The sequence below is a fragment of the Symphalangus syndactylus genome, chromosome 21 (genome assembly GCF_028878055.3).
Source record: "Symphalangus syndactylus isolate Jambi chromosome 21, NHGRI_mSymSyn1-v2.1_pri, whole genome shotgun sequence".
NCBI lineage: Eukaryota > Metazoa > Chordata > Mammalia > Primates > Hylobatidae > Symphalangus > Symphalangus syndactylus.
The window spans coordinates 45,564,106-45,585,768 of record NC_072443.2 but is presented as its reverse complement, the minus strand read 5'-3'; the positions used below and the strand labels follow the sequence as shown (position 1 = coordinate 45,585,768).

The 21,663-nt window shown below is 37.6% G+C and overlaps 1 protein-coding gene across 19 annotated transcripts in view; it reads left to right on the top strand.

The window, feature by feature from the left end:
- The window catches only part of GOLGB1 (golgin B1), a 97,962-nt gene that overhangs the window by 22,496 nt on the left and 53,803 nt on the right, over positions 1–21,663 (top strand). For 5 of the 19 annotated variants that reach the window (XM_055259030.2, XM_055259031.2, XM_055259032.2 and 2 more), the window contains 5 exons: positions 3,985–4,101; positions 6,575–6,697; positions 7,840–7,953; positions 9,203–9,605; positions 11,367–11,482. In XM_055259030.2, the coding sequence (XP_055115005.1) occupies positions 3,985–4,101; positions 6,575–6,697; positions 7,840–7,953; positions 9,203–9,605; positions 11,367–11,482 (873 nt within the window). The remainder of the gene's footprint in view (positions 1–3,984; positions 4,102–6,574; positions 6,698–7,839; positions 7,954–9,202; positions 9,606–11,366; positions 11,483–21,663) is intronic. The other 14 variants (XM_055259034.2, XM_063630133.1, XM_063630135.1 and 11 more) reach the window with 4 other exon arrangements.

The window sequence follows — 21,663 nt, the reverse complement described above, 5'->3', positions numbered from 1 at the left end:
GCAATTCTCCTGCCTTAGCCTCCCGAGTAGCTGGGATTACGAGCATGCACCACCATGCCTGGCTAATTTTTTGTATTTTTAGTAGAAATGGGGTTTCACCATGTTAGCTAGGCTGGTCTGGAACTCCTGACCTCAAGTGATCCACCTGCCTGGGCCTCCCAAAGTGCTGGGATTACAGGTGTGAGCCACCATACCTGGCCTGTATAATTTTCTTAATTTTTAAAAACTTTTTGAAATAGATTGCAATTTTGATTTTTTTTTTATTTTAGTGTGCCTCTGGTATGCTTTTATCACCTATAATCATATCATTCTGCTCCTTAGTTTTGTTTTTAATTTATAATAACAGAAATATAATTTAATTTAAATAAAAGAATTTATTTCTCACATTTATGGAGGCTGAGAAGTCTAAAGTTGAGGGACTGCATCTGGTGAGGGTCTTCTTGCTGATAGGGCTCTCAGTGGTGTCCCAAGGCAGCGCAAGTCATCACATAGTGAGGGGGCTGAGTGTGCCAATTTGCCAGCGCAGGTCTCTCTTCTTCTTATAAAGCTACCAGTTCCCCTTCTATGACAACCCATTAATCCATTAATCTATGAATGTGTTAATCCATTCCTATGTTCAGAGACCTCCTGAACCAGTCCTTTCTTAAAGGCCTCTTGTCACACTGGGGATTCAGTTTCAACATGAGTTTTGGAGGGGACATTCACACCATAGCCTTCCACCCTTGGCCCTCCAAAACCCATATTCTTCTCACATACAAATACATTAATTGCATCCCTGCAGCCCCAAAGTCTTAGCTCATTCCTGCACCAGTTCATCTGTGAGCCTGTGAAATAAAAACACATCATTTTCCTCCAAGATACAGTGGTAGGACAAGCATAGGGTTCACATTCTCATTCTAAAAGGGAGAACTAGGCAAGAAGAAAGAGAGTAACAGACCCCAAGCAAGTTTGAAAACCAAGAGAGTAGATATTAGGCCTTAAAATTCCAGAATAATCTTCTTTTACTCCATTTTCAGCATCCTCTGCAGGTACAGGGGTTGAGTCCCCAAGACCTCAGGCAGTTCTGTCCCTATGGCTTTGCTGGGCTTAGTCCAGCCAGCTCTCCTAGGCTGACTTTGCATTGCACACTGGTAGCTCTATAGTTCTAGTATGGCAGTGGTAGTCCCACACCATGGTTCCACTAGGCATTACTCTAGTGGGGACTCTGCAGGGCAATTCCAACCCCTCATTTCCCCTTGGCATTGCTCTAGTGGGGCTCTCTGTGGTGGTTCTGCCCCGAGACAAGCCTCTGCCTGAGCCCCCTGGCTATTGATGACATCCTTTGACATGTGAGTGGAGACTACCAAGCCTCCACAGCTCTTGCTTTCTGTGAGCCTGCAGAATTAGCACCATGTGTATGTTACCAAGTTTTACAACTCGTACCTTTTGAGCTGTGGCATGAGCCGTACCTGAGGCTGCTTTGCACTAACCAGAACAGCTGGGCTGCAAGGAGCAGTGTCCTGAAGTGGCACAGAGCAGTGGTGTCTCAGGGCCTACTCGCAGAAACCATTCTGTCCTCTTAGGGCTTTGGGCCTGTGATGGGGGCTGTTGGGGCAGCCTTAAAGATTTCTAAAATGCATTCTGAAATGCCTTTAGGGCCTTTTCCCATTGTCTTGACTATTAGTAACTGGCTCCCTTTTAGCCATGTTAATTTCTTTAGCAAGTGGTGGCTGTGCATTCTTGGATTCCCGTCCTGAAATCTTCTTCCATTCTTTACCACATGGCCAGGTTGCAAATTTTCCAATTTTTTTTTTTTTGCTCTGTTTTCGTTTTCTCTGTTCACTGTAAGCAGATAGAAGTAACCACATAGCAGCCCAAGCAGTTTGCTGCTTAAAATTTTCTCCTGCCATATACCCTAGTTCATCACTCTCAAGCTCAGCCTTCTACAAAGTTCTTGGCCATACAAAAACTGGACAAGTTCAGCCAAGTTCATCGCTAATTTATAACAAGGATGGGCTTTTACTCTAGTTTCTGATACTTCTTTCCTCGTTTCTGTCTGAAACCTCACCAGAATGGGCTTTACTATTTATATTTCTATCAGCATTGTTGTCACAACCACTTAACCAATCTCCAAGGAGTGCTAAGCTTTCTGTAGTTGTCTTATCTTCTAAGCCCTTATCAGAATCTAGGCTTTTTTTTTTTTTTTTTAGCTAGTTCCTTAGAATTCTTCCAGCCTCTGCCCATTACCCAGTTCCAAAACTGCTTCCACATTTTCAAATAATCATTATCAACAATGACCCCACTTGTCAATACCAATTTTCCTTTTTAGTCCGTTTTCTCTTGCTTGTAACAGAATACCTGAAACTGGGTAATTTATAAGAAGTTGTGGAGGCTGAGAAGACCAAGGGTGAGAGGCTGCATCTGGTGAGGGTCCTCTTGCTAGTGGGGGCTACTCCATTTTTTTAATAGTAACTTAAATGGGATATGACCTTCATCCTTTTCTGTTCCTTATTTTTGTGTCAAATTCATTTTCCTAAACCTCTATTTGGAAGGAGACTTGATTCAGGAAAGCTTTTCTTAACAGACTTCCTTTTTCTATTGTTTTTGTGTTGTGTTCAAAGATATGGGAGCCGGATTTCTGAGATTTCCTGGCTTTCTTCCTTCTGCCCTTCACTTTGGTTTATGCCAGCACTGTCCAATAATAATAGGTTTATTTGTAATAATTAAAGACTGGAAACAACTCACATGCCCATCAATAGGGAAATATTTAAACTGTGGTATATCCACACACTGGAATACTACTTAGAAGTGAAAAGGAACCAACTATACAACAATAGAAGGCCTTCATTTTAAATTTTGAAATGCGTCTATATTTATTTTTGAACTTGGAAAATAATTCAATTATAATAAATGTTTATATTGCAATTTAATTATTAGTTATGATTAAATTGGTATCAACTGTTACTAATGCTGTCTGCATTAAGTATACAAATAAACATATTACAGTGTTATATAGGGGTCTAGAAAAAAGTTAAACTGAATTAACCCACTGCTACCAACTGCATATACACTTGTTGCTTGTGCAACACCTCAACAGTAACTTAAATGATGCAACAGATAAGATGAAATATAGTCATACCAAAACAAAGTTGTACTTAATGGAAAAATAATCTATATTTCAGTTTTCAAATTAAAATTAAATAATGTTAAAAATTAAAAATATTTCTTTTCTATCAGACCCATTTCAAGCCCTCTATATCCACATGTGGCTAGTTGATACTGAATTATGCAATATGTTTGTAGACCTCTTTCTTCTGTCTCTTTAATTCCTCTTCTGCGTAATTTTTATTTCACTCCTGGCAGTTTCTTCTTAGTACAGGTTCATGTCTCAGAAGGGAGCCATGATGAGTCAGTTTTGAGAGTTCAGGGGGCCTAGATTGCTCTCGCCCTTTTAGTCCTTCTTACTGTGCACCCCTTGCATTTACCTAGTATTAAGGAATGGCAAAGCCCTGCCACTGTTCTAAAATTGGCCAACTGTGCATTCCAGCAAATAAATACATTGGCTGTTTAGGGGTGTCCCTTTCTCAGAGCCGTCAGATTTCACTCCTTTGCTGCCTTCTTTTTCTTACACAATGTAAGACTCTAATACAATGTAGTTCTTGTGGGTTTTGGTGGTTTGTCCTTATTAGCTTATATTTTAGGGTTTTTAGGACGGTCTGCCTAATTTTACTGTAAATGTTATCTGTGGTTTTTTTGGTTTTACTATCTTGTGCTGTCTCTCTATGTGAGGAATCAGAGAAATTGAAAAATTGCCACTACTGCTTCTGTCTTCTTCTGACAAATCAAATTTTGATAATGCATGCAATTTCCTTTTGTGTTCAATGGAAACTAGAAAGAAATATGGTAGGCATTTAGGTCAAGCAAGAAAGGGAGGTCAAAGAATTAATAATGCTATTTCTTTTGCTTAAATAATTTTTTTTCCTTGTATGTCTTCGGTTTGATAAGAGTTCTACAGAGATGGAAGAATTTGTAATGATGAAGCAACAGCTCCAGGAGAAGGAAGAACTCATTAGCACTTTACAAGCCCAGCTCAGCCAGACACAGGCAGAGCAAGCTGCACAGGTAGGGACCTCACAAAATTAGGATAAAGAGCCATGAAGTCCAGTGGGTTATTATGCACAAGTCAATTCAGTGAGTCACTTTAAAAAATCTTAGTAGATAAAAGTATAGTAGCATGGGTGTTGCACTAGAAATTAGAAGGATATGTAGTAGAAGAGATTAGGAGATGTGTGGTAGGTAAGTGTGTCATTAGGGAACACCAGAAAACCTCACAATGTGTTATTTACCTTGATGAATTTTCTATAGCCTAATTGATGACTGTTTCTTAGTTCTGCATGTCCAGAAACTTAATTTTAATAGCAGACAGAGATTCAGTCTTTTAGGAATGGGTTCATGCTGAGTTCAAAAGAGACCAATAAGTAAACCAAAAGAAATAAAAATAATTAGGTTCATTCTTTCCCTAAAATAATATCTATCTTAATAGGAAATAAATTATAGTTAGATTACTTAGTGAGCCTGTAATGAGAAAGTGGTGTAGGTCATGTGATTTTAGTTAAATGGCACCAGTATGTGACATTTTTTTCATCTGTCAAGACCAGACCATTTGGATTGGCATCCTCAACTTTTTCTATTTTTCTAGGTGTCTTGGTTGGCCACCCACTCCCACATATTTATTTTTGAAATTGCGTCTCACTCTGTTGCCCAAGCTGGAGTACAGTACAAGTGGTACAATCATAGCTCTCTGCAGCCTCAATCTCCTAGGCTCAAGCCATCCTCTCACTCACCTCAGCCTCCCAAGTAGCTGGGACTACAGGCATGTGCCACCACATCTGGCTAAATTTTTTACATTTTTTGAAGAGACAGGTTCTCACTATGTTGCCCAGGCAGGCCTTGCACTGCTGAGTTCAAGTGATCCTCACACCTCGGCCTCCTAAAGTGCTGGGATTACAGGCACTGTAATTTTTTTTTGGGAGGGGGGTGGCGGTGGGGGAATGCTTATGAATCATGAAAGATTTTTTTCCCTGAAGTACCTTTGTACATAGCTAATTATCTATTAGGTGTTTACTTTATTAATAATTTGTAGTATTAGTGGTGCCTTCTCTCTGTGGTTGGCCTACTGCTGTGTATACAGTTAAAATTGTATATCCTGAAATTCTTGGTTTTACCTATTAGCTTTTATTGTGTCCTTTTTAAATTTTTTATCTATTTTTTATTGTGTCCTTTTTATGTATAAGCACTATATATACAGTGCAGGGTGAAGAAATACAAAATATGGTTTTTAGCCTATGTGTTGCTAAAATATGGAAAGCCAAGATACGTAAATGTGTTAAGAGATTCATCGTAATTTAAGGCTTTCCGAATAAGTGCCAAAGCAAGCAGCAATACAAACAAAATATTCTGGGAGGCGAAAGAGGTTACTGTGAGTATGACAGTTAAGGAAAATTACATGGAAAAATTGGGATTTAGGCAAAACCATGATAGCCAAATAATATTCCAGACAAGCTGGGAGAGATATTTCAGTGATGGAGAACGGTGTGAGCAAAACTGCAGAGAAGGAAAAGAATATGGAACATTTATGGGAAAGGAGTTAGAAATGTTTGGCTAATGAAAGACTCCAGTGCCTACACACTTGAAACACAAGAGTCCAAATTCCTAGTGAGGTCAGAATCCAGATAATAAAAACATTATGAGGATTTTTTTTCTCCTACCAAAGAAGAGAGCCAAAGTTTGATTCAAGGTGTCAGAAACTGAGATATCAGCAGTAAAGGACCAATGCAAAATGGGAAAGCTAACAGCTAAGCAGCATGCTCCACTGTAGATCTTAAGGAGATGAATAAGCAGATGCACACATGCACAACCTAAAACCAAGACAGAAGCACTGATACTGAGCAGCTCACCATCAGTCCATTTATTTCCATTTCATTCTGTTCAGAGCCAGTTAAAAATGAGCATGATCTAGAAGGCTGCAAGTAATGACAGCTGAAAACAGCTGTCTGGGGAGGTGGTGGGGATTTAGAAGCACACGAGGTTCTTTGGTAGAAGCAATTCTTTGAAAATAAGACTAGAAAGATAGATTGGTATTTCCAGTTGTAGAGAATCTTGAATAAATGATACGTTAGTTTGAATTTTCACTTATAGGGCATGATAATTTTACTGAAAGCTTTTCAGCCATGAGCAAGAAGTGTCCAGGGTTTAATAGAAATCTAACTTAACTTCACCTTATGTATTTAATATCTTAATCTTTTTAGAACTTTAAAAAATACACTTCTTGTATATTTAAAACATTTCTAGTAACCATGAACATATGATTTTTGATCAAAATTTATGTTAGGCTAACTTCTGAATAGGCTTTCTCTCGCATTTCGTAGTTACTGTCCAGCCTCTCTTCCAACATCCTCCTCCTTGACAATCAAAATTTCACTTTAAAAAGCTACTATCAAGTCTCAGTGTCTGTCTTGGAAAGTAGTCTGTGAGTTTTATTTGTGCAATATTTGGGGAGTGTAACTTGCATAGTTTCTCTGGTATGTGTCTTCAGTTGAGTTCCATGCAGCAGGTGGTCCGAGAGAAAGATGCCCGCTTTGAAACACAAGTTCGTCTTCATGAAGATGAGCTTCTTCAGTTAGTAACCCAGGCAGATGTGGAAACAGAGATGCAACAGGTGTGTTGCTAAAACTCGGTAGAATGACTGTCATTTTGGTTAATATTTAATCCATCACAGCCAATTTCCTACCCTTACCCACTGCTCTTCCCTTGGTGTTAGTGTTTTCCTTATTGGCCTCTTTCGTGTCCTTGTCTTCTGTTGCATAAAAATTATTTATTTTTTCTTATCCTTTTCTTGCCTTTTACCCCTGTAATCAGGTTGTTGGTGCTCAAAAGCTGAGTTTAGTTGGTGAATTTATGTGGTAGTCAAAAATTGGGTTCTCTTCAGTTTTCTGATTATAGCTACCTTTGTGCATTACACACCTAACCCAAAGCTTCAAATCAATGAAGTCAGTTTTAAATATTCAAAAAATTAGAGAAGAAAAAGAATGATTTTGAAGCCATGAAGTCTTTTATTAGATCAATAATTCTTTTTTTAAAAAATTTGAGTAGATTTTGAAAATTGGCTTCATTGTATTTGAGTCCACCATCTACTAACTCAAAGTATTTAATTTCACTTAGTGTGTAGTGCAGTGTGGTACTGAAAGGCACTTCAGTGATACTTTATGTTTGATCTGTTTAATTAGATTGAAAATTAATTAGAGTTAATTAGAATGGAAACTTTTAAGTTCTAAGCAATCTTTCAGAATGCACTACTAAATAAAGTTTTAGAATACAACATATTATTAAGTAGAATACTAATTGTATATGTGTATCATTGCTTTATTTATTCAACAAGTGTTTTTCAAGTGCCTGCCCAGTGCATGAAACTAGGAGAAGAGAAATGATTCTTGCCTGCAGAGAATGTTCTCTTGGGTGGGTAAGATGTACATGTACCTGTGCTATCTAGGTACAGGTTATTAACTGTATGATTTTGAAGGCAGATATGTGTTACTGTTTTTTCTAATTTTTAAAGAGGCTCCCTAATTCAGGGACTTGCTTGGGTCTGGGTCTGGTTGTTGTTGATGCTCTGGAGAAGACATTTTGGAGAGTCTTCGTTGCTGCTGGATGGGGAGCGTGACATGCTGGTCTCCCACTCTTTAAACTGTCATTTTCAACACCCCAAAATTTAAGTACACAAATCTACATGACATTTTGAAAGATAAGCAAATACAAGCACTCATTTGTTAGCATATTATGTCTAAAATGTTTTCTTCTCAGAAATTGAGGGTGCTGCAAAGGAAGCTTGAGGAACATGAAGAATCCTTGGTGGGCCGTGCTCAGGTCGTTGACTTGCTGCAACAGGAGCTGACTGCTGCTGAGCAGAGAAACCAGGTACTGCCTTTTAATCTTTACTTCCTGCCTTGGGGGGTATTCATTTCCACTTTTGTTTGCCAGGCAGTAGATATAAAAGCCTATTTAAAGTCTTCAGAGAATTGATGCCATTTATTCATTCTTTCAATGAATACCTCGTACTTAAGTGGTGGGGATGCAGTATAATTATGAGCAAAATTAAATACAGTTCTTTCCCTCATGGAGCATACATTGCACTTCTTTATTGTTGCTCTTTCACTTTGCCATTTTAGATCTAGGGTTCTAGTTTATCTAGAATGGCATACAGATTGAGTATGCCTAATCTGAAAATCCAAAATGCTGCAAAATCTGAAACTTTCTGAGCACCAACATGACACCACAAGTGGAAAATGCCACAACTGACCTCGTGGAACAGGATAACAGATCAAAGGCAAATATGCACAAAATCATTTAAAATACTGTATAAAATTGTCTTTAGGCTATGTGTATATGATGTATATGAAACAAATGAATTTCATGTTTAGACTTGGGTCCCATCCCAAGATATCCAAGATATTCCAAAATCTGAAAAAAATGGAAAACTGAAATACTTCTGGTCCCAAGCATTTAGAATAAGGGATACTTGGCCTGTATTATCCTTTAGTGAGTTTCTTTTTCATCAGTTACTCTTCTCTGTCTTGAATGGTTTTTATGCTTTATGTACAGCCCCATCTTTTCTTGTTTTTGTAAATTGACCTTCTGTTAGATTGAAATGATCTCATTCTGCAATATTCCATTGAATCTGAAGGTAATCAGTAATGCTGATCTGACTCTAATCCATCCTGCCATTTTCTTTCTCATATTGTCCTGATCTTCATTCTCATTGAATTCCATTGAATTCCACTTTGCTTCTCCAGTATGTTAATTCTTTCTTACCCTTGCTCCTTTCTGTGTCCTATATGGACCCATGCTTGACAATTTGAACTACCTTTTTGCTAGCCCTTGGATTGCTTGTGTTCCTATCCTGTCACATCCAAGTAGTCTCATCATAATGCAGAATTGGTGCTACAGTCCACATTCTCTGTTTGTTTTTCTGGATGCCTGTGTGCTGCTGGAGAAAGTCAGCCATCTCCTCTCTTCTTAATTTTCAACTCTCCTTCTTGAGAAGGGCTTTCTCTCTAGCATAGAAACATGTTCCCATTTTTTTCCATCCTACAAGAAAAAGCACTTTACAATGCTTGTTGAAATGAAATAATGTATTTATGGCTCAGGAGACTGTCTTTTTTCTTAGATTCTCTCTCAGCAGTTACAGCAGATGGAAGCTGAGCACAATACTTTGAGGAACACTGTGGAAACAGAAAGAGAGGAGTCCAAGATTCTACTGGAAAAGATGGAACTTGAAGTGGCAGAGAGAAAATTATCCTTCCATAATCTGCAGGAAGAAATGCGTCATCTTTTAGAACAATTGGAGCAAGCAGGCCAAGCCCAGGCTGAACTAGAGTCTCGGTATAGTGCTTCGGAGCAGAAGCACAAAGCAGAAATGGAAGAGAAGATCTCTCATATTTTGAGTCTTCAAAAGACTGGACAAGAGCTGCAGTCTGCCTGTGATGCTCTAAAGGATCAAAATTCAAAGCTTCTCCAAGATAAGAATGAAAAGGCAGTTCAGTCAGCCCAGACCATTCAGCAACTGGAAGGTCAGTAGCTGATTGCTTTTGAAGTCCACATCTCTACCACCTGAGTGGCTTGTATTTCATATTTTCAGGGATCTGTTAATGAAATCTTTACTCAAACCAATTGAACCAATAGAAGGACTGAGAAAAACAGCTCTTCTGAACTTCTTGATGCATTTTTCTTGCCTCTGACTGGCTATAATCTTTCTTAATATTCTAATTATCATTACAATACTAAAAATGTGATAGTGATGTTCCAGATATTAAATAGAATGCTATGTTAAATATGACTGACCTGAAGGATTCAATGACTGAAACGAGTAGGATTTGAATTAATTTTTGGAAAACTCAGGCCAGATCTAGGTGCATAGGTTAGGAGACTAAATTGCATGGAGTCATCCATAAATCTAAAGAAGGATGGATCTCAGTGCTTTTCTTCTAGGTGAAAATCTCTTTTCACCTGATTTCTTATAGGTGAAAATTTATCCTTTATGAAGGTATAAAGGAAACTTTTTAAAAATGTGTTATTATAAAAGTAATATGTGCCTATAAAAAATTGAACATTTTAGAACTTTATAAATTAAAAAGTGAAACTTCCTCAACACCAATACTCCATCTCACCAATCCTCTTCCCCAAATTATAACCTTTACTAATATATTGGCATAGACATAAAGGAAAGATTTTAGAAAGAATTAAGTTGAAAATTTATATTGAATAACTGAACATTAGCCAGACAGTTTTGTTTTTTGTTTTTTGTTTTTTTTTTTGAGTTTCACTCTTGTTGCCCAGGATGGAGTGCAATGGCGTGATCTTGGCTCACTGCAACCTCTGCGTCCCAGGTTCAAGTGATTCTCCTGCCTCAGCCTCCCAAGTAGCTGGGATTACAGGCATGTGCCACCACACCTGGCTAATTTTGTATTTTTAGTAGAGACGGGGCTTCTCCATGTTAGTCAGGCTGGTCTCGAACTCCTGACCTCAGGTGATCTGCCCACCTTGGCCTCCCAAAGTGCTGGGATTACAGGCGTGAGCCATTGCACCCTAGCCAGACAGTTTTGAAGGGCATCACACAAGACCAGGCTGTTACATGAGCAAGCTGTTCTCTTAAGCATGTTGATGTTTAAAACCATGTGGTAGAATCTTGGTGGGATCCATAATACCTAAGTCGAGAGTGAAGAAAACAAAAACCGTAAAGCCATTTTCAAGGGGGAAAGGGAAAATGAACTTTTAAAAAATGCCTAGGGCCGGGTGCGGTGGCTCACGCCTGCTATTCCAGCACTTTAGGGAGGTCAAGGTGGGGGGGATTACCTGAGGTCAGGAGTTCGAGACCAGCCTGGCCAACATGGTGAAACCCCATCTCTACTAAAGATACAAAAAAAAAAAAAAAAAAAAATTAGTCAGACATGGTGACATATGCCTGTAATCCTGGCTACTTGGAAGGCTGAGACAAGAGAATCCTTGAACCCATGAGTCAGAGGTTACAGTGAGCCGAGATCACACCACTGCACTCCAGCCTGGGCAACTGAGGGAGACAGCGTCTCAAAAAAAAAAAAAAAAAAGTGCCTAGGCCTATTTTATTTTACTTTTGAAGGAAGTGATTTACTGAGGTGTCCTTTGGTTCTTGAGAACATTTAACATTTAGCTAATAATAATGTTGTCATTGGCATCATAATGTTAACTAAGGCAACTAAACTAGTAAACAGCATACAGTGTGTCTTTAGAAGATAATAATAACTACATTTCAGACTTGAAGCAAATATTACATTTATTTTTTTTCTTTTCCTTAGATCAACTCCAGCAAAAATCCAAAGAAATTAGCCAATTTCTAAATAGACTGCCCTTGCAACAACATGAAACAGCATCTCAGACTTCTTTCCCAGATGTTTATAATGAGGGCACACAGGTAATTAAATGTGAACTTCTTATGAATATTAACTATTTGTCTTTGCTGTATCTGTACTTCGGTGCTCTAATGAGGATTTATTGCAGAGAACTATATAAACCTTCTGCCTGAAAAAATACTTTTTTGAGGACAATTCCATTTGAAAGGAATCATGAAAGTCATCAATGCAGTGTTTCAACAATAAAGAATGAGAAAATAGTAGATAACAAATACCATGGTCTCAGAAGCCTTTCTGATTCTAAGGTCTTAACAATTTGTATCGGAGATGAATCATTACTTTTGCTTTTATAGTTAATTTTCCCAGTTTGGAAGTCTTTCTTTTTTGTTTTGGTAAACTAAGATGTGATCAGGTTTAGTGAACATGAGTCAGTCTAATCAAACTTAAAAGTCTACTATGGAAATCATATTGTTCCCATTAATTAATTAACAGTAAAAAAAATATATAATGGCCAAGTAGCTTCTTATTGGCCAGTATATTCTTTCTCCCATCTACAAAAATCTCTGTAGAGAGCTAGATTATAATCATCAAAGGCTGATTCAGGCTGATTGAGCCTGAATATCAGAATGAAGGTAGTTAGTTTGATGTTCTTAATTGACTAATGTCAAGTTGAGATAACTAGATTCAGTCATCTCCATTGTAAGATTATATCCTTCCAAACTCACAAACATATTGGTCAGCAGAGTCCTGTTGTTCCTGGGCTGTGCTGTCCACTGATGAAAATTTTTGCCTCTTGGTTTCTAGCATCTAGGCTTTCCAGTCTCTTGTGTTCTCCCATTCTCGACTTTTTCCTCCAATGTTTTGTTAAGACATTTTCCAACCATTCAAATAAGTTGAAAGAGTTTTGTAGCGAACATCTGTATACCCACCATCTGAATTCTATCATTAACATTTTACCACATTTGCTTTATCAAATGTCTATTTATTCATCCCTCTGCCCATCCATCAGTTCATCTTAAATTTATAATACATTTCACTGTAAGTTGTAGACATCAGTACATTTCTCTCTAAATTTGTCAGCATTCATATCATTGACTATATTTTAATATTTATTTATAATTGTTCTTTTTCTTTTGAGGTAAGATTTACAAACCTTTAAATGCACAGATCTTAAGTATACCATTCCTTGAGTTTTGTCAAATGCATACAGCTGTGCTACCCAAACCCCTATTCAAGATATATCACATTACCATCACCTCACACAGTATCCCTGTACCCCTTTACAGTCATCCTCACCCTTCCCCTCCAAAGACAACTACTGATTTTTCACCATAGATTAATTTTGCCTGTTTTACAACATCATATACATTTAACCATACAATAGGTCCTCTTATGTGTAAAGCTTTTACTCAGCATATTTGGAGATTCATCCATATTGTGCATGTATTATAATTTAATCTTTAATATTGCTGAGAAGTATTTTATTTTATGAACATGCTGAATTTTCTTTTTGCATGATTGTACTGCATTTTCCTATTGATGGACACCTGGGCTTTTTCATGCTTTGGCTATTATGAATTAAACTGCTATGAACATTCTCATACAAATAGTTATGTGGACGTATGTTTTCATTTATCTTCAGTAAATACTAGTTGAGGAATTGCTTTGCTGGGTCATAGAGTACCTATGTATTTAGCTTTATAAGGAACTGCCAGGTCTTTACCCAAAGTGGTTGTACTATTTTTTTTTTTTTTCAAGACGGAGTCTTGCTCTGTCGCCCAGGCTGGAGTGCAGTGGTGCTATCTCGGCTCACTGCAACCTCGACCTCCCGGGTTCAGGCAATTCTCCTGCCTCAGCCTCCCAAGTAGCTGGGATTACAGGTACTCGCCACCATGCCTGGCTAATTTTTGTATTTTTAGTAGAGACAAGGTTTCACCATGTTGGCCAGGCTGGTCTCAAACTCCTGACCTCGTGATCCGCCCACCTCGGCCTCCCAAAGTGCTGGGATTACAGGCATGAGCCACCGCACCTGGCTGTGGTTGTACTATTTTATACTCCCACCTAAAATATATGAGAGTTCCATTTGTTCCACATCTTCTCCAAGATTTGGTGGTGTCTGTTTTAAAACATTTTAGCCATTCTAATGGGTATGTAGTGGTATTTCATTGTGGTTTAAATTTGCATTTCCCTGATGACAAATTATGTTGAACTTTTTTTCTTGAGATTCTTAGCCATATATATACCTTCTATTGGTGAAGTGTCTGTTCACATCATTTCCCCATTCTTAAAATTGAGTTCTTTGTCTTTTTATTATCAAGTAGGAATTCTTTATATATTCTGAATGTCAATCTATTATCATATATGTTTGGTGAATATTTTCTCCCATGCTGTGGCTTTGTGGCTTGCCTATTTATTTTCATTATGATGTCTTTTCATTAGCACACACTTAAATTTTGATGAACTTAATTATTTATCATTTTTTATTGTTTTTTTTCTGTGTCCTATCTGTGAAACCTTTGCTTAGCCCCAGTTCATGAAGATGTTCTCTTATGCTTTCTTCCACAAGCTTTATGGTTTTAGTTTTCATTTGAAGTCTCTGAATCTCAAATGAATTTTTGTGTGTGTTGTAAGGTGAAGGTCAAGTTGTTTTGTTTTTTCCCATACGGATATTTCGTTGTTTCAGCACCATTTCTTAAGGAGACTTTACTTTCCTCATTGGATTCTTTTGGTACCTTCGTTGCAAATCAAAGACTAATACATCTATTTCTGAATTTTCTGTTCTGTTATATTGATCTATTAGTCAGTCCCTATGCCAGTATCACAGTCTTCATTATTGTAGTTTGTTGTTAGTCTTGAAGTCAAGTATTAATAGTATAAGCCCTACAACTTTGTTCTTCTTTTCAAGATTGCTTTGACTATTCCAGGTCCTTTTAACAGAAATTATACAGTCAGCTTCTCAAATTCTACTTTTTAAAAAAAGACAGATGAGATTTTGAATTGGTATTGTGTGGAATCTATTGATCAGTTTAAGGAGAATTGACAACACTACTGAACTTTTAAATCTACGAATATAGTATATATCTCCATTTATTTAGATCTTTAATTTCTTTCAGCAGTGTTTTGTAGTTTTCATTGGAGAAATTATGCACATTATAACATTTATTCTGAAGTAGTTAATATTTTTGATACTATTATAGATGGAATTATTTTTGTTTCATTTTCCAATGTATGCTAATACATAAGTATACAACTGAATTTTATTAAGCTTATATTCTGTGACCTTGATAAACGAATTAATTTTATTGGTTTTAGTCTCTTTTTGTAGATTCTCTAGGATTTTCTATGTAAGCAATCATGTCATCTGAAAATAAAGACAAATTTTACTTCTTTCTAATTTTTATGCCTCCAGTACACTGTTTAATAGAAGTGGTGAGACTAGACCTTCTTGCATTGTTTCTAATCTAAGAGGAAAGTGTTCCATAATTTACCATTGGCTGTGATACTAGTTTTAGGTATTTAAGGAATTTCCTCTATCAGATCATCCTCAATCTTTTAGAGGAATTTTTCTCTTAGTTTTTTTGATATTTCTTAATTTTTTCTTAATTTTTAAAATAAACTTTCTCTTAATTTTTTTTATATTTCTAGCCTATGTGGTTCTTCTATGAGTAATAACAAATGTCTAGTTGTAGCAAACCTCCTAAAAATTTTTCTATTTATTTATTTTTTGAGATGGAGTTTCACTGTTGCCCATGCTGGAGTGCAGTGGTGTGATCTCAGCTCACTGCGACCTCCATTTCTCAGGTTCAAGCGATTCTCCTGCCTCAGCCTTCCCGGTAGTTGGGACTACAGGTGCCCACCAACACTCCCGACTAATTTTTGTTAGTTTTAGTAGAGACAGGGTTTTGCCATGTTGGCCAGGCTGGTCTGAAACTCCTAACCATACCTCCTAACCATTGGTGATCTACCCGCCTTGGCCTCCCAAAGTGCTGACATTACAGGCGTGAGCCACTGCACCTGGCCCTTTCTTTTTTTAAATTTTATTTATTTCTTTTTTTTGAGACAGAGTCACTCCATCACCCAGGCTGGAGTGTAGTGGTGCGATGACAGCTCGCTGCAGCCTCAACCTCCTGGGCTTAAGTGATCCTCCCACCTCAGCCTCCTAAGTAGTTGGGACTACAGGCACATGCCACCATGCCTGGCTATTTTTGTGTGTGTTTGTTTGTTTATTTATTTATTGGTGGAAATGGAATTTCATCATGTTGCCCAGGCTGGTATAGAACTTCTGGACTCAAGCAATCCCCCTCCCTTGGCCTCCCAAAATGCTGGAATTATGGGCATGAGCCACCACACCCAACCCCAATATATTTGTTGAAAAAAATCTGCATATAAGTGAACTCATGTAGTTCAAACCTATGTTCAAGAGTTAACTGTATTACCCTTTTTCTATATTACTGAATTTGATTTACTAATATTTTGTGAAGGATTTTTGTATTAATGTTTATGAAGGATATTAGTCTACAGTTTTCTTGTTTTATAATATCTTTATCAGGTTTTGGTATTAAGGGTATGGCAGCCTCATAATATGTTCCCTTTTCTATTTTCTGGGAGTGTTTCCTTTCTATTTTATGAGAGTTTGTATATGATTGGTATTATTTCAGTTTTTGAAAATAATTTTTTAAATACTTTTTTTGAAAGAATTCACCAATGAAACCATCTGAGTCTGGAGTTTTAGGAAGGTTTTGATAATGAATTGAATTTCCTTTACAGATATAAGGCTAATAATAAGATTTTTTTTTTTTCGCTCTGTGCCAGTTTTGGTTTGTTTGGGCTTTTTTTTTTTTTTTCCTGGGGTTTTGTCCATTTCATTGAAGATGTTCTATTTTTGTCATAATGTTGGTTATAATATTTACTTTTTATCCTTTTAATGCCTGTAAGCGCTGATCCCTGCTGTTGTTAATTTGTGCTTCATTTTCTTTATCAGTCGATCTAGAATTTATTCAGCTTTTTCCTCCCATCTTTTCAAAGAACCACTTTTGGTCTTGTTAATTTTCTCTCTTGCTGATTATTTTCATTTTCATTGATTTCTACTCTTTAGTATTTCTTTCTACTTACTTGGATTTACTTTGCTCTTCTTTTTATAGCTTCTTAAGGTGAAACTTTATATCAAAGATTTCAGGTCTTCTTTTCTCATATGAACATTTAAAGTTAACACAGTTCCCTCTAAGCATAGCTTGTTATGTTGTGGTTTTCAGTTTTTGAAGATTTTTGTAAGTTTCTCTGTGATTTTTTCATTGACCATGGATTGTTTAGAAGTGTGTTCTAAATAAACACATTGTTGTAGAATATCCAGATATTTGGTTTTATTTCTAGATATCTTATTGATTTCTAATATAATTTCATTATGATCAGAGAATATGTTTTATATGACTTCAATCCTTTGAAATTTATTGAGACCTATTTTATGACACAGCATATGGTGTCTTGGTGAATATACCTTGTACACTTGTAAATAGTGTGTATTCTGTAGTTATTGGATGTAATGTTCTACAAATAGCACTTAGATCATAGTATTGTTCAGGTTATCTTGTCTTTGACTTTTGTCTGGTTATTGAAACATTTGCTAAGAGGGGGTTGAAATCTCCCAACTATGACTGTGGAATTGTCTGTTTCTCCTTTTAATGTAGTCATTTTTTGCTTCTTAGTAATTGGAATCTCTGTTATTAGTACATACACATTTATTTTTCAGATAAAATGTTCCTTTTTTCACTTACAAAATGTTTCTCTGTCTCTAGTAATAATTCTTTATTTACATTTCTCTGTATCTGGCATTAATAAAATAATTCAGTCTTATGTTTATTGCTTGAATGGTGTATTCTTTTCTATCCTTTTACTTTTAACTTATGTCTTTCTTTAAAGTGAATGTCTTGAAGGCAACATATAGTTGGGTTATACTTTTTTATTTCTTCTGTTCTTTGTGATTGGAGTGCCTAGTCCTTTTAATGTAATTATTGATGTGATTGGATTTAGGTCTACCATTGTGCTTTCTGTTTTTTCTCCTCTGTTTTCTCTTCTTCTTTTTTCCTGCCTTCTATTCAATAATTAGAAGTTTCTTGAATTTAATTTTCATTTATTGATTGACAACTTTTTCTTTTAAACAGCTCTATTAAAGGTATACTTGACATACAGTAATGTGTACACATTTAAAGTATACAGTTTAAAGAGGGTTTTGTTTGTTTGTTCATTTGTTTTTTGAAACAGGGTCTTGTTCTCTCACCCAGGCTGGAGCACAGTCACATGATCACAGGTCACTGTAGCCTTAACTTCCTGGGCTCAAGCAATCCTCTCACCTCAGCCTCCTGAATAGCTGGGACCACAGGCATGTGCCATCATGCCTGGCCAATTTTTTTTTTTTTGTAGAGACAAGGTCTCACTATGTTGCCCAGGCTGGCCTCAAACTAACTCCTGGGCTCAAGTGATCCTCCTGCCTTTGTCTCCCAAAGTGCTGGGATTACAGGTGTAAGCCACAGCACCCAGAACAATTTGATAACATATAAAACCATCACTACTGTCAAGAAAATGAACATATTCATTATCTCTAGAAGTTTTCTCATGTCCTCTTTTAATCTTTTCCCTCACATCTTTCCCTACCTAGACAACCACTGATCTGCTTTCTGTCATTATAGATTTTTAAAAGGTTTATATAAGTTGTATATGCACTTTTGTTGGCTTATTTTACTCAGCATACTTATTTGAGATTCATCCTAATGTTTGTTTAGTAATAATTCATTCCATTGTATTGTTGAGTATGTTGTAAACAGCACAATTTGTGTAACCATTGACTCATTGATGGATAATTTGGGTTGTGGACAGTTTTTGGCTAATACATATAAAGCATTTATGTTTATGTTTTAAGGAGATTAAAATAAGAAAATAAATCTTAACTACCATTGCAGTTACCATTTCTGATACTTTTCGTTCTTTGGTGGTAGATCAGAGATTGCCAATCCTTTTATATATAGTAAATATTTTAGGCTTTGTGGGTCATACAGTCTTTGTTGCAGGTACTCAACTCTGCCATTGTAGAGCGAGAACAGACATAGAGCCAAGGTAAACAAATGGTTGTGGTTATGTTCCAATAAAACTTTATTTATGTAGGCCTCCAAAGTTTGCCAAACCCTGGCTTCATATTTCCATCTGGTATCATTTTTCTTCTATCGGAAGGACTTTTTTTTTTTTAATAGAGACAGGTTCTCATTTTGTCACCCAGGCTAGAGTGCAGTGGCATGATCATGGATCACTGCAGCCTCATCCTCCTGGGCTCAAGTGATTCTTCCACATTTGCCTCCAAAATAGCTGCGACTACAGGCATGCACCATGATACCCAGCTAATTTTTTTTTTTTTTTTACTTTTAGTAGAGATGAGGTCTTGCTAAGTTACCTAGGCTGGCTGGTTTTAACCTCCTGAGCTCAAATGATCCTCCTGCCTTGGCCTCCCAAAGTGCTGGGATTACAGGTGTGAGCTACTGCACCTGGCTCTGAAGGACTTCTTTTAATTTTTGTGTCTGTGTGCACATGGATGTGTGTGCAAGTCTGCTGGGGTTTTTTGTTTGTTTGTTTTTGTTTTTGTTTTTTAGAGATGGAGTCTCGCTTTGTCACCAGGCTAGAGTGCAGTGGTGCTATCTCAGCTCACTGCAATCTCCGCCTCCCAGGTTCAAGTGATTCTCCTGCCTCAGCCTCCCGAGTAGCTGGGACTACAGGCACCCACCACCACACCTGGCTATTTTTTTGTTTGTTTTGTTTTTGTATTTTTGGTAGAGACGGGCTTTCACCGTGTTGGCCAGGATGGTCTCAATCTCTTGACCTCATGATCCACCTGCCTCGGCCTCCCAAAGTGCTGGGATTACAGGTGTGAGTCACTGTGCCCGGCCAGTCATGGGTTCTAATAACACTTTATGTCTGAAGACATCTTTATCTCACCATTGTTGTTGAAAGATTATTTTTTGCTGACTAGAATTCTACATGGAAAGTTTTTTTTTTTCTTTCATTTCTCTACGTGTATTACTCTACTGTCTTCTTTCTTGCATTTTGGTTTTTTTGTTGGTTTTTTTTTTTTTTTTTGAGACAGAGTCTCACTGTGTCTTCCAGGCTGGAGTGCAGTGGCGCAATCTCAACTCACTGTAACCTCCACTTCCCGGGTTCAAGTGATTCTCCTGCCTCAGCCTCCCATGTAGCTTGGATTACAGGCACCCACCACCACGCCTGGCTAATTTTGTATTTTTAGTAGAGATGGGGTTTTGCCATGTTGGCCAGGCTAGTCTCGAACTCTGGTCTCAAGCAATCCACCCCACTCAGTCTCCCAAAGTGCTGGGATTACAGGCATGAGCCACTGCACCTGGCCCTTGCATTTTGTTTTTAATAAGAAATCTGCTGTCATGCTTCTTTCTCTTTTTTCCTGCCTGCTTTTAGGATTTTACCACTGTTTTTGAGCACTCAAATTATGATGTACTTTGACATAGCATGTTTCTTGTGATTGGGGTTCATCAAGCTTTTTCAATCTCTGTGTTTATAGTTTTGGAAGATTTTCTGCCGTGAATTAGTCAAATATGCATATTTTTCTGACTCCTTACTCTTCTTTGGGAATTCTAATTACATGTATATTAGATTACTTGAAGTTGTTCCAAAACTCATTAATGGGCTTTTAATTTTTTTTTTTTTTTTGAAATGGAGTCTTGCTCTGTTGCCCAGGCGGGAGTGCAGTGATGCAATCTCAGCTCACTGCAACCTCCGCCTCCCAGGTTCAAGTGATTCTCCTTTGTTTCTATCTTTGTTTTGTTAACATATTTTGGAGCTTTTATAATGGGACTTAGTTAAATTCTTTGGAAAAAACCTGGTCCTTTCAGATCTTGCTGCTTTGATTTGTTAGGAGGGTTCGAATCAGTGCTCAGTCATTCCATACTCCTGAGGCAAGACCTTGCTGAGTATTCTACTCAATGCCCTGAGAAGTGTTTTATCACATTTGTCTATGTAACTGACACTTCCGGGTTTTGTGTGAGCACCAAGTGCTATTCTTTAATCTCTTCAGATAGGTAGGGGTAGTTCAGGTAGCCTTGGATGCTTTCCTCACATTCATGTGCTGCTCTGTACTTCACTGAACACTTGTTCAGTCCCTTTGCAGATCTGCAGAGTTTTCTCTTTATGTGACTTTTTCCCATCTGGTATTCTATTCTGTGAACTGCAGCCATCTTGCGCTTTCTTGACTGTCAGCTCTGTCTCATGAACTTAGGGAGTCTACCAGGCTCAGCCTATGTTCCCCCTTCTTGGACCATAGCCTGAAAACTCTCTTAAGGCATGAAGCTTCGTCAGTTTTAGGGATCACTTTATTTGTTTTCTGCCTCTCTCAGAGATAATTATCCTTTGTTGCTTGATATCCAGTATTCTGAAAATGATTATTTTATTATTTTGTCTGGTTTTGGTTGTTATTGTTTCAGGTAGGAGGTTAAATCTGTTCCACGTTACTCAGTCTTTACCAGAAGCAAAAGTCCTCTATTGGGTATTGAGCTATACCTTTTTACAAAAATTTTTCAAGTCGTTGCTCTAGGAAGTACAACATATATCCATAACTTTTCAGTCTTCTTGAGTTAATACTGTACTACTTCACTTAAAAGGTAGAATCTTCATAATCATATACCCTCACCCTATTCCTTATGCCACAGTTGTTGTATGTATTATGTTAACAAAAGTGATAAGCCTCAGCACACAGTTTTAATATTTGTGCTTAAAATGGTTATATATATTTGAAAGACATTAAGAGGAAAATATTGACCTTAACATTTATCCACGCCTTCCTTCCTTTTTTTTCTTTCTTTCTTTCTTTCTTTCCTTCTTTCTTTCTTTCTTTCTTTTCCTTCCCTTCCCTGTCCTGTCCTGTCCTGTCCTGTCCTGTCCTGTCCTGTCCGTTCCTTTCCGTTCCGTTCCTTTCCTTTCCTCTCTTTCCTTTCTTTCTTTTGTTTCTTTCTTTCTTTTCTTCCTCTGTGGCCCGGGCTGGAATCGAGTCGGCTCGCTGCAGACTCCCTGCCTCTGGCTCCCGTGATTCTCCTGCCTCGGCCTGCGGGCTGCCTGGGATTGCCAGCGCGCGCCACCACCGCTGCCTGCTCGCGGTTTCGCCATGTTGGCCAGGCTGGTCTCCAGCTCCTGACCCCGAGTGCTCTGCCCGCCTCGGCCTCCTGAGGTGCTGGGACTGCAG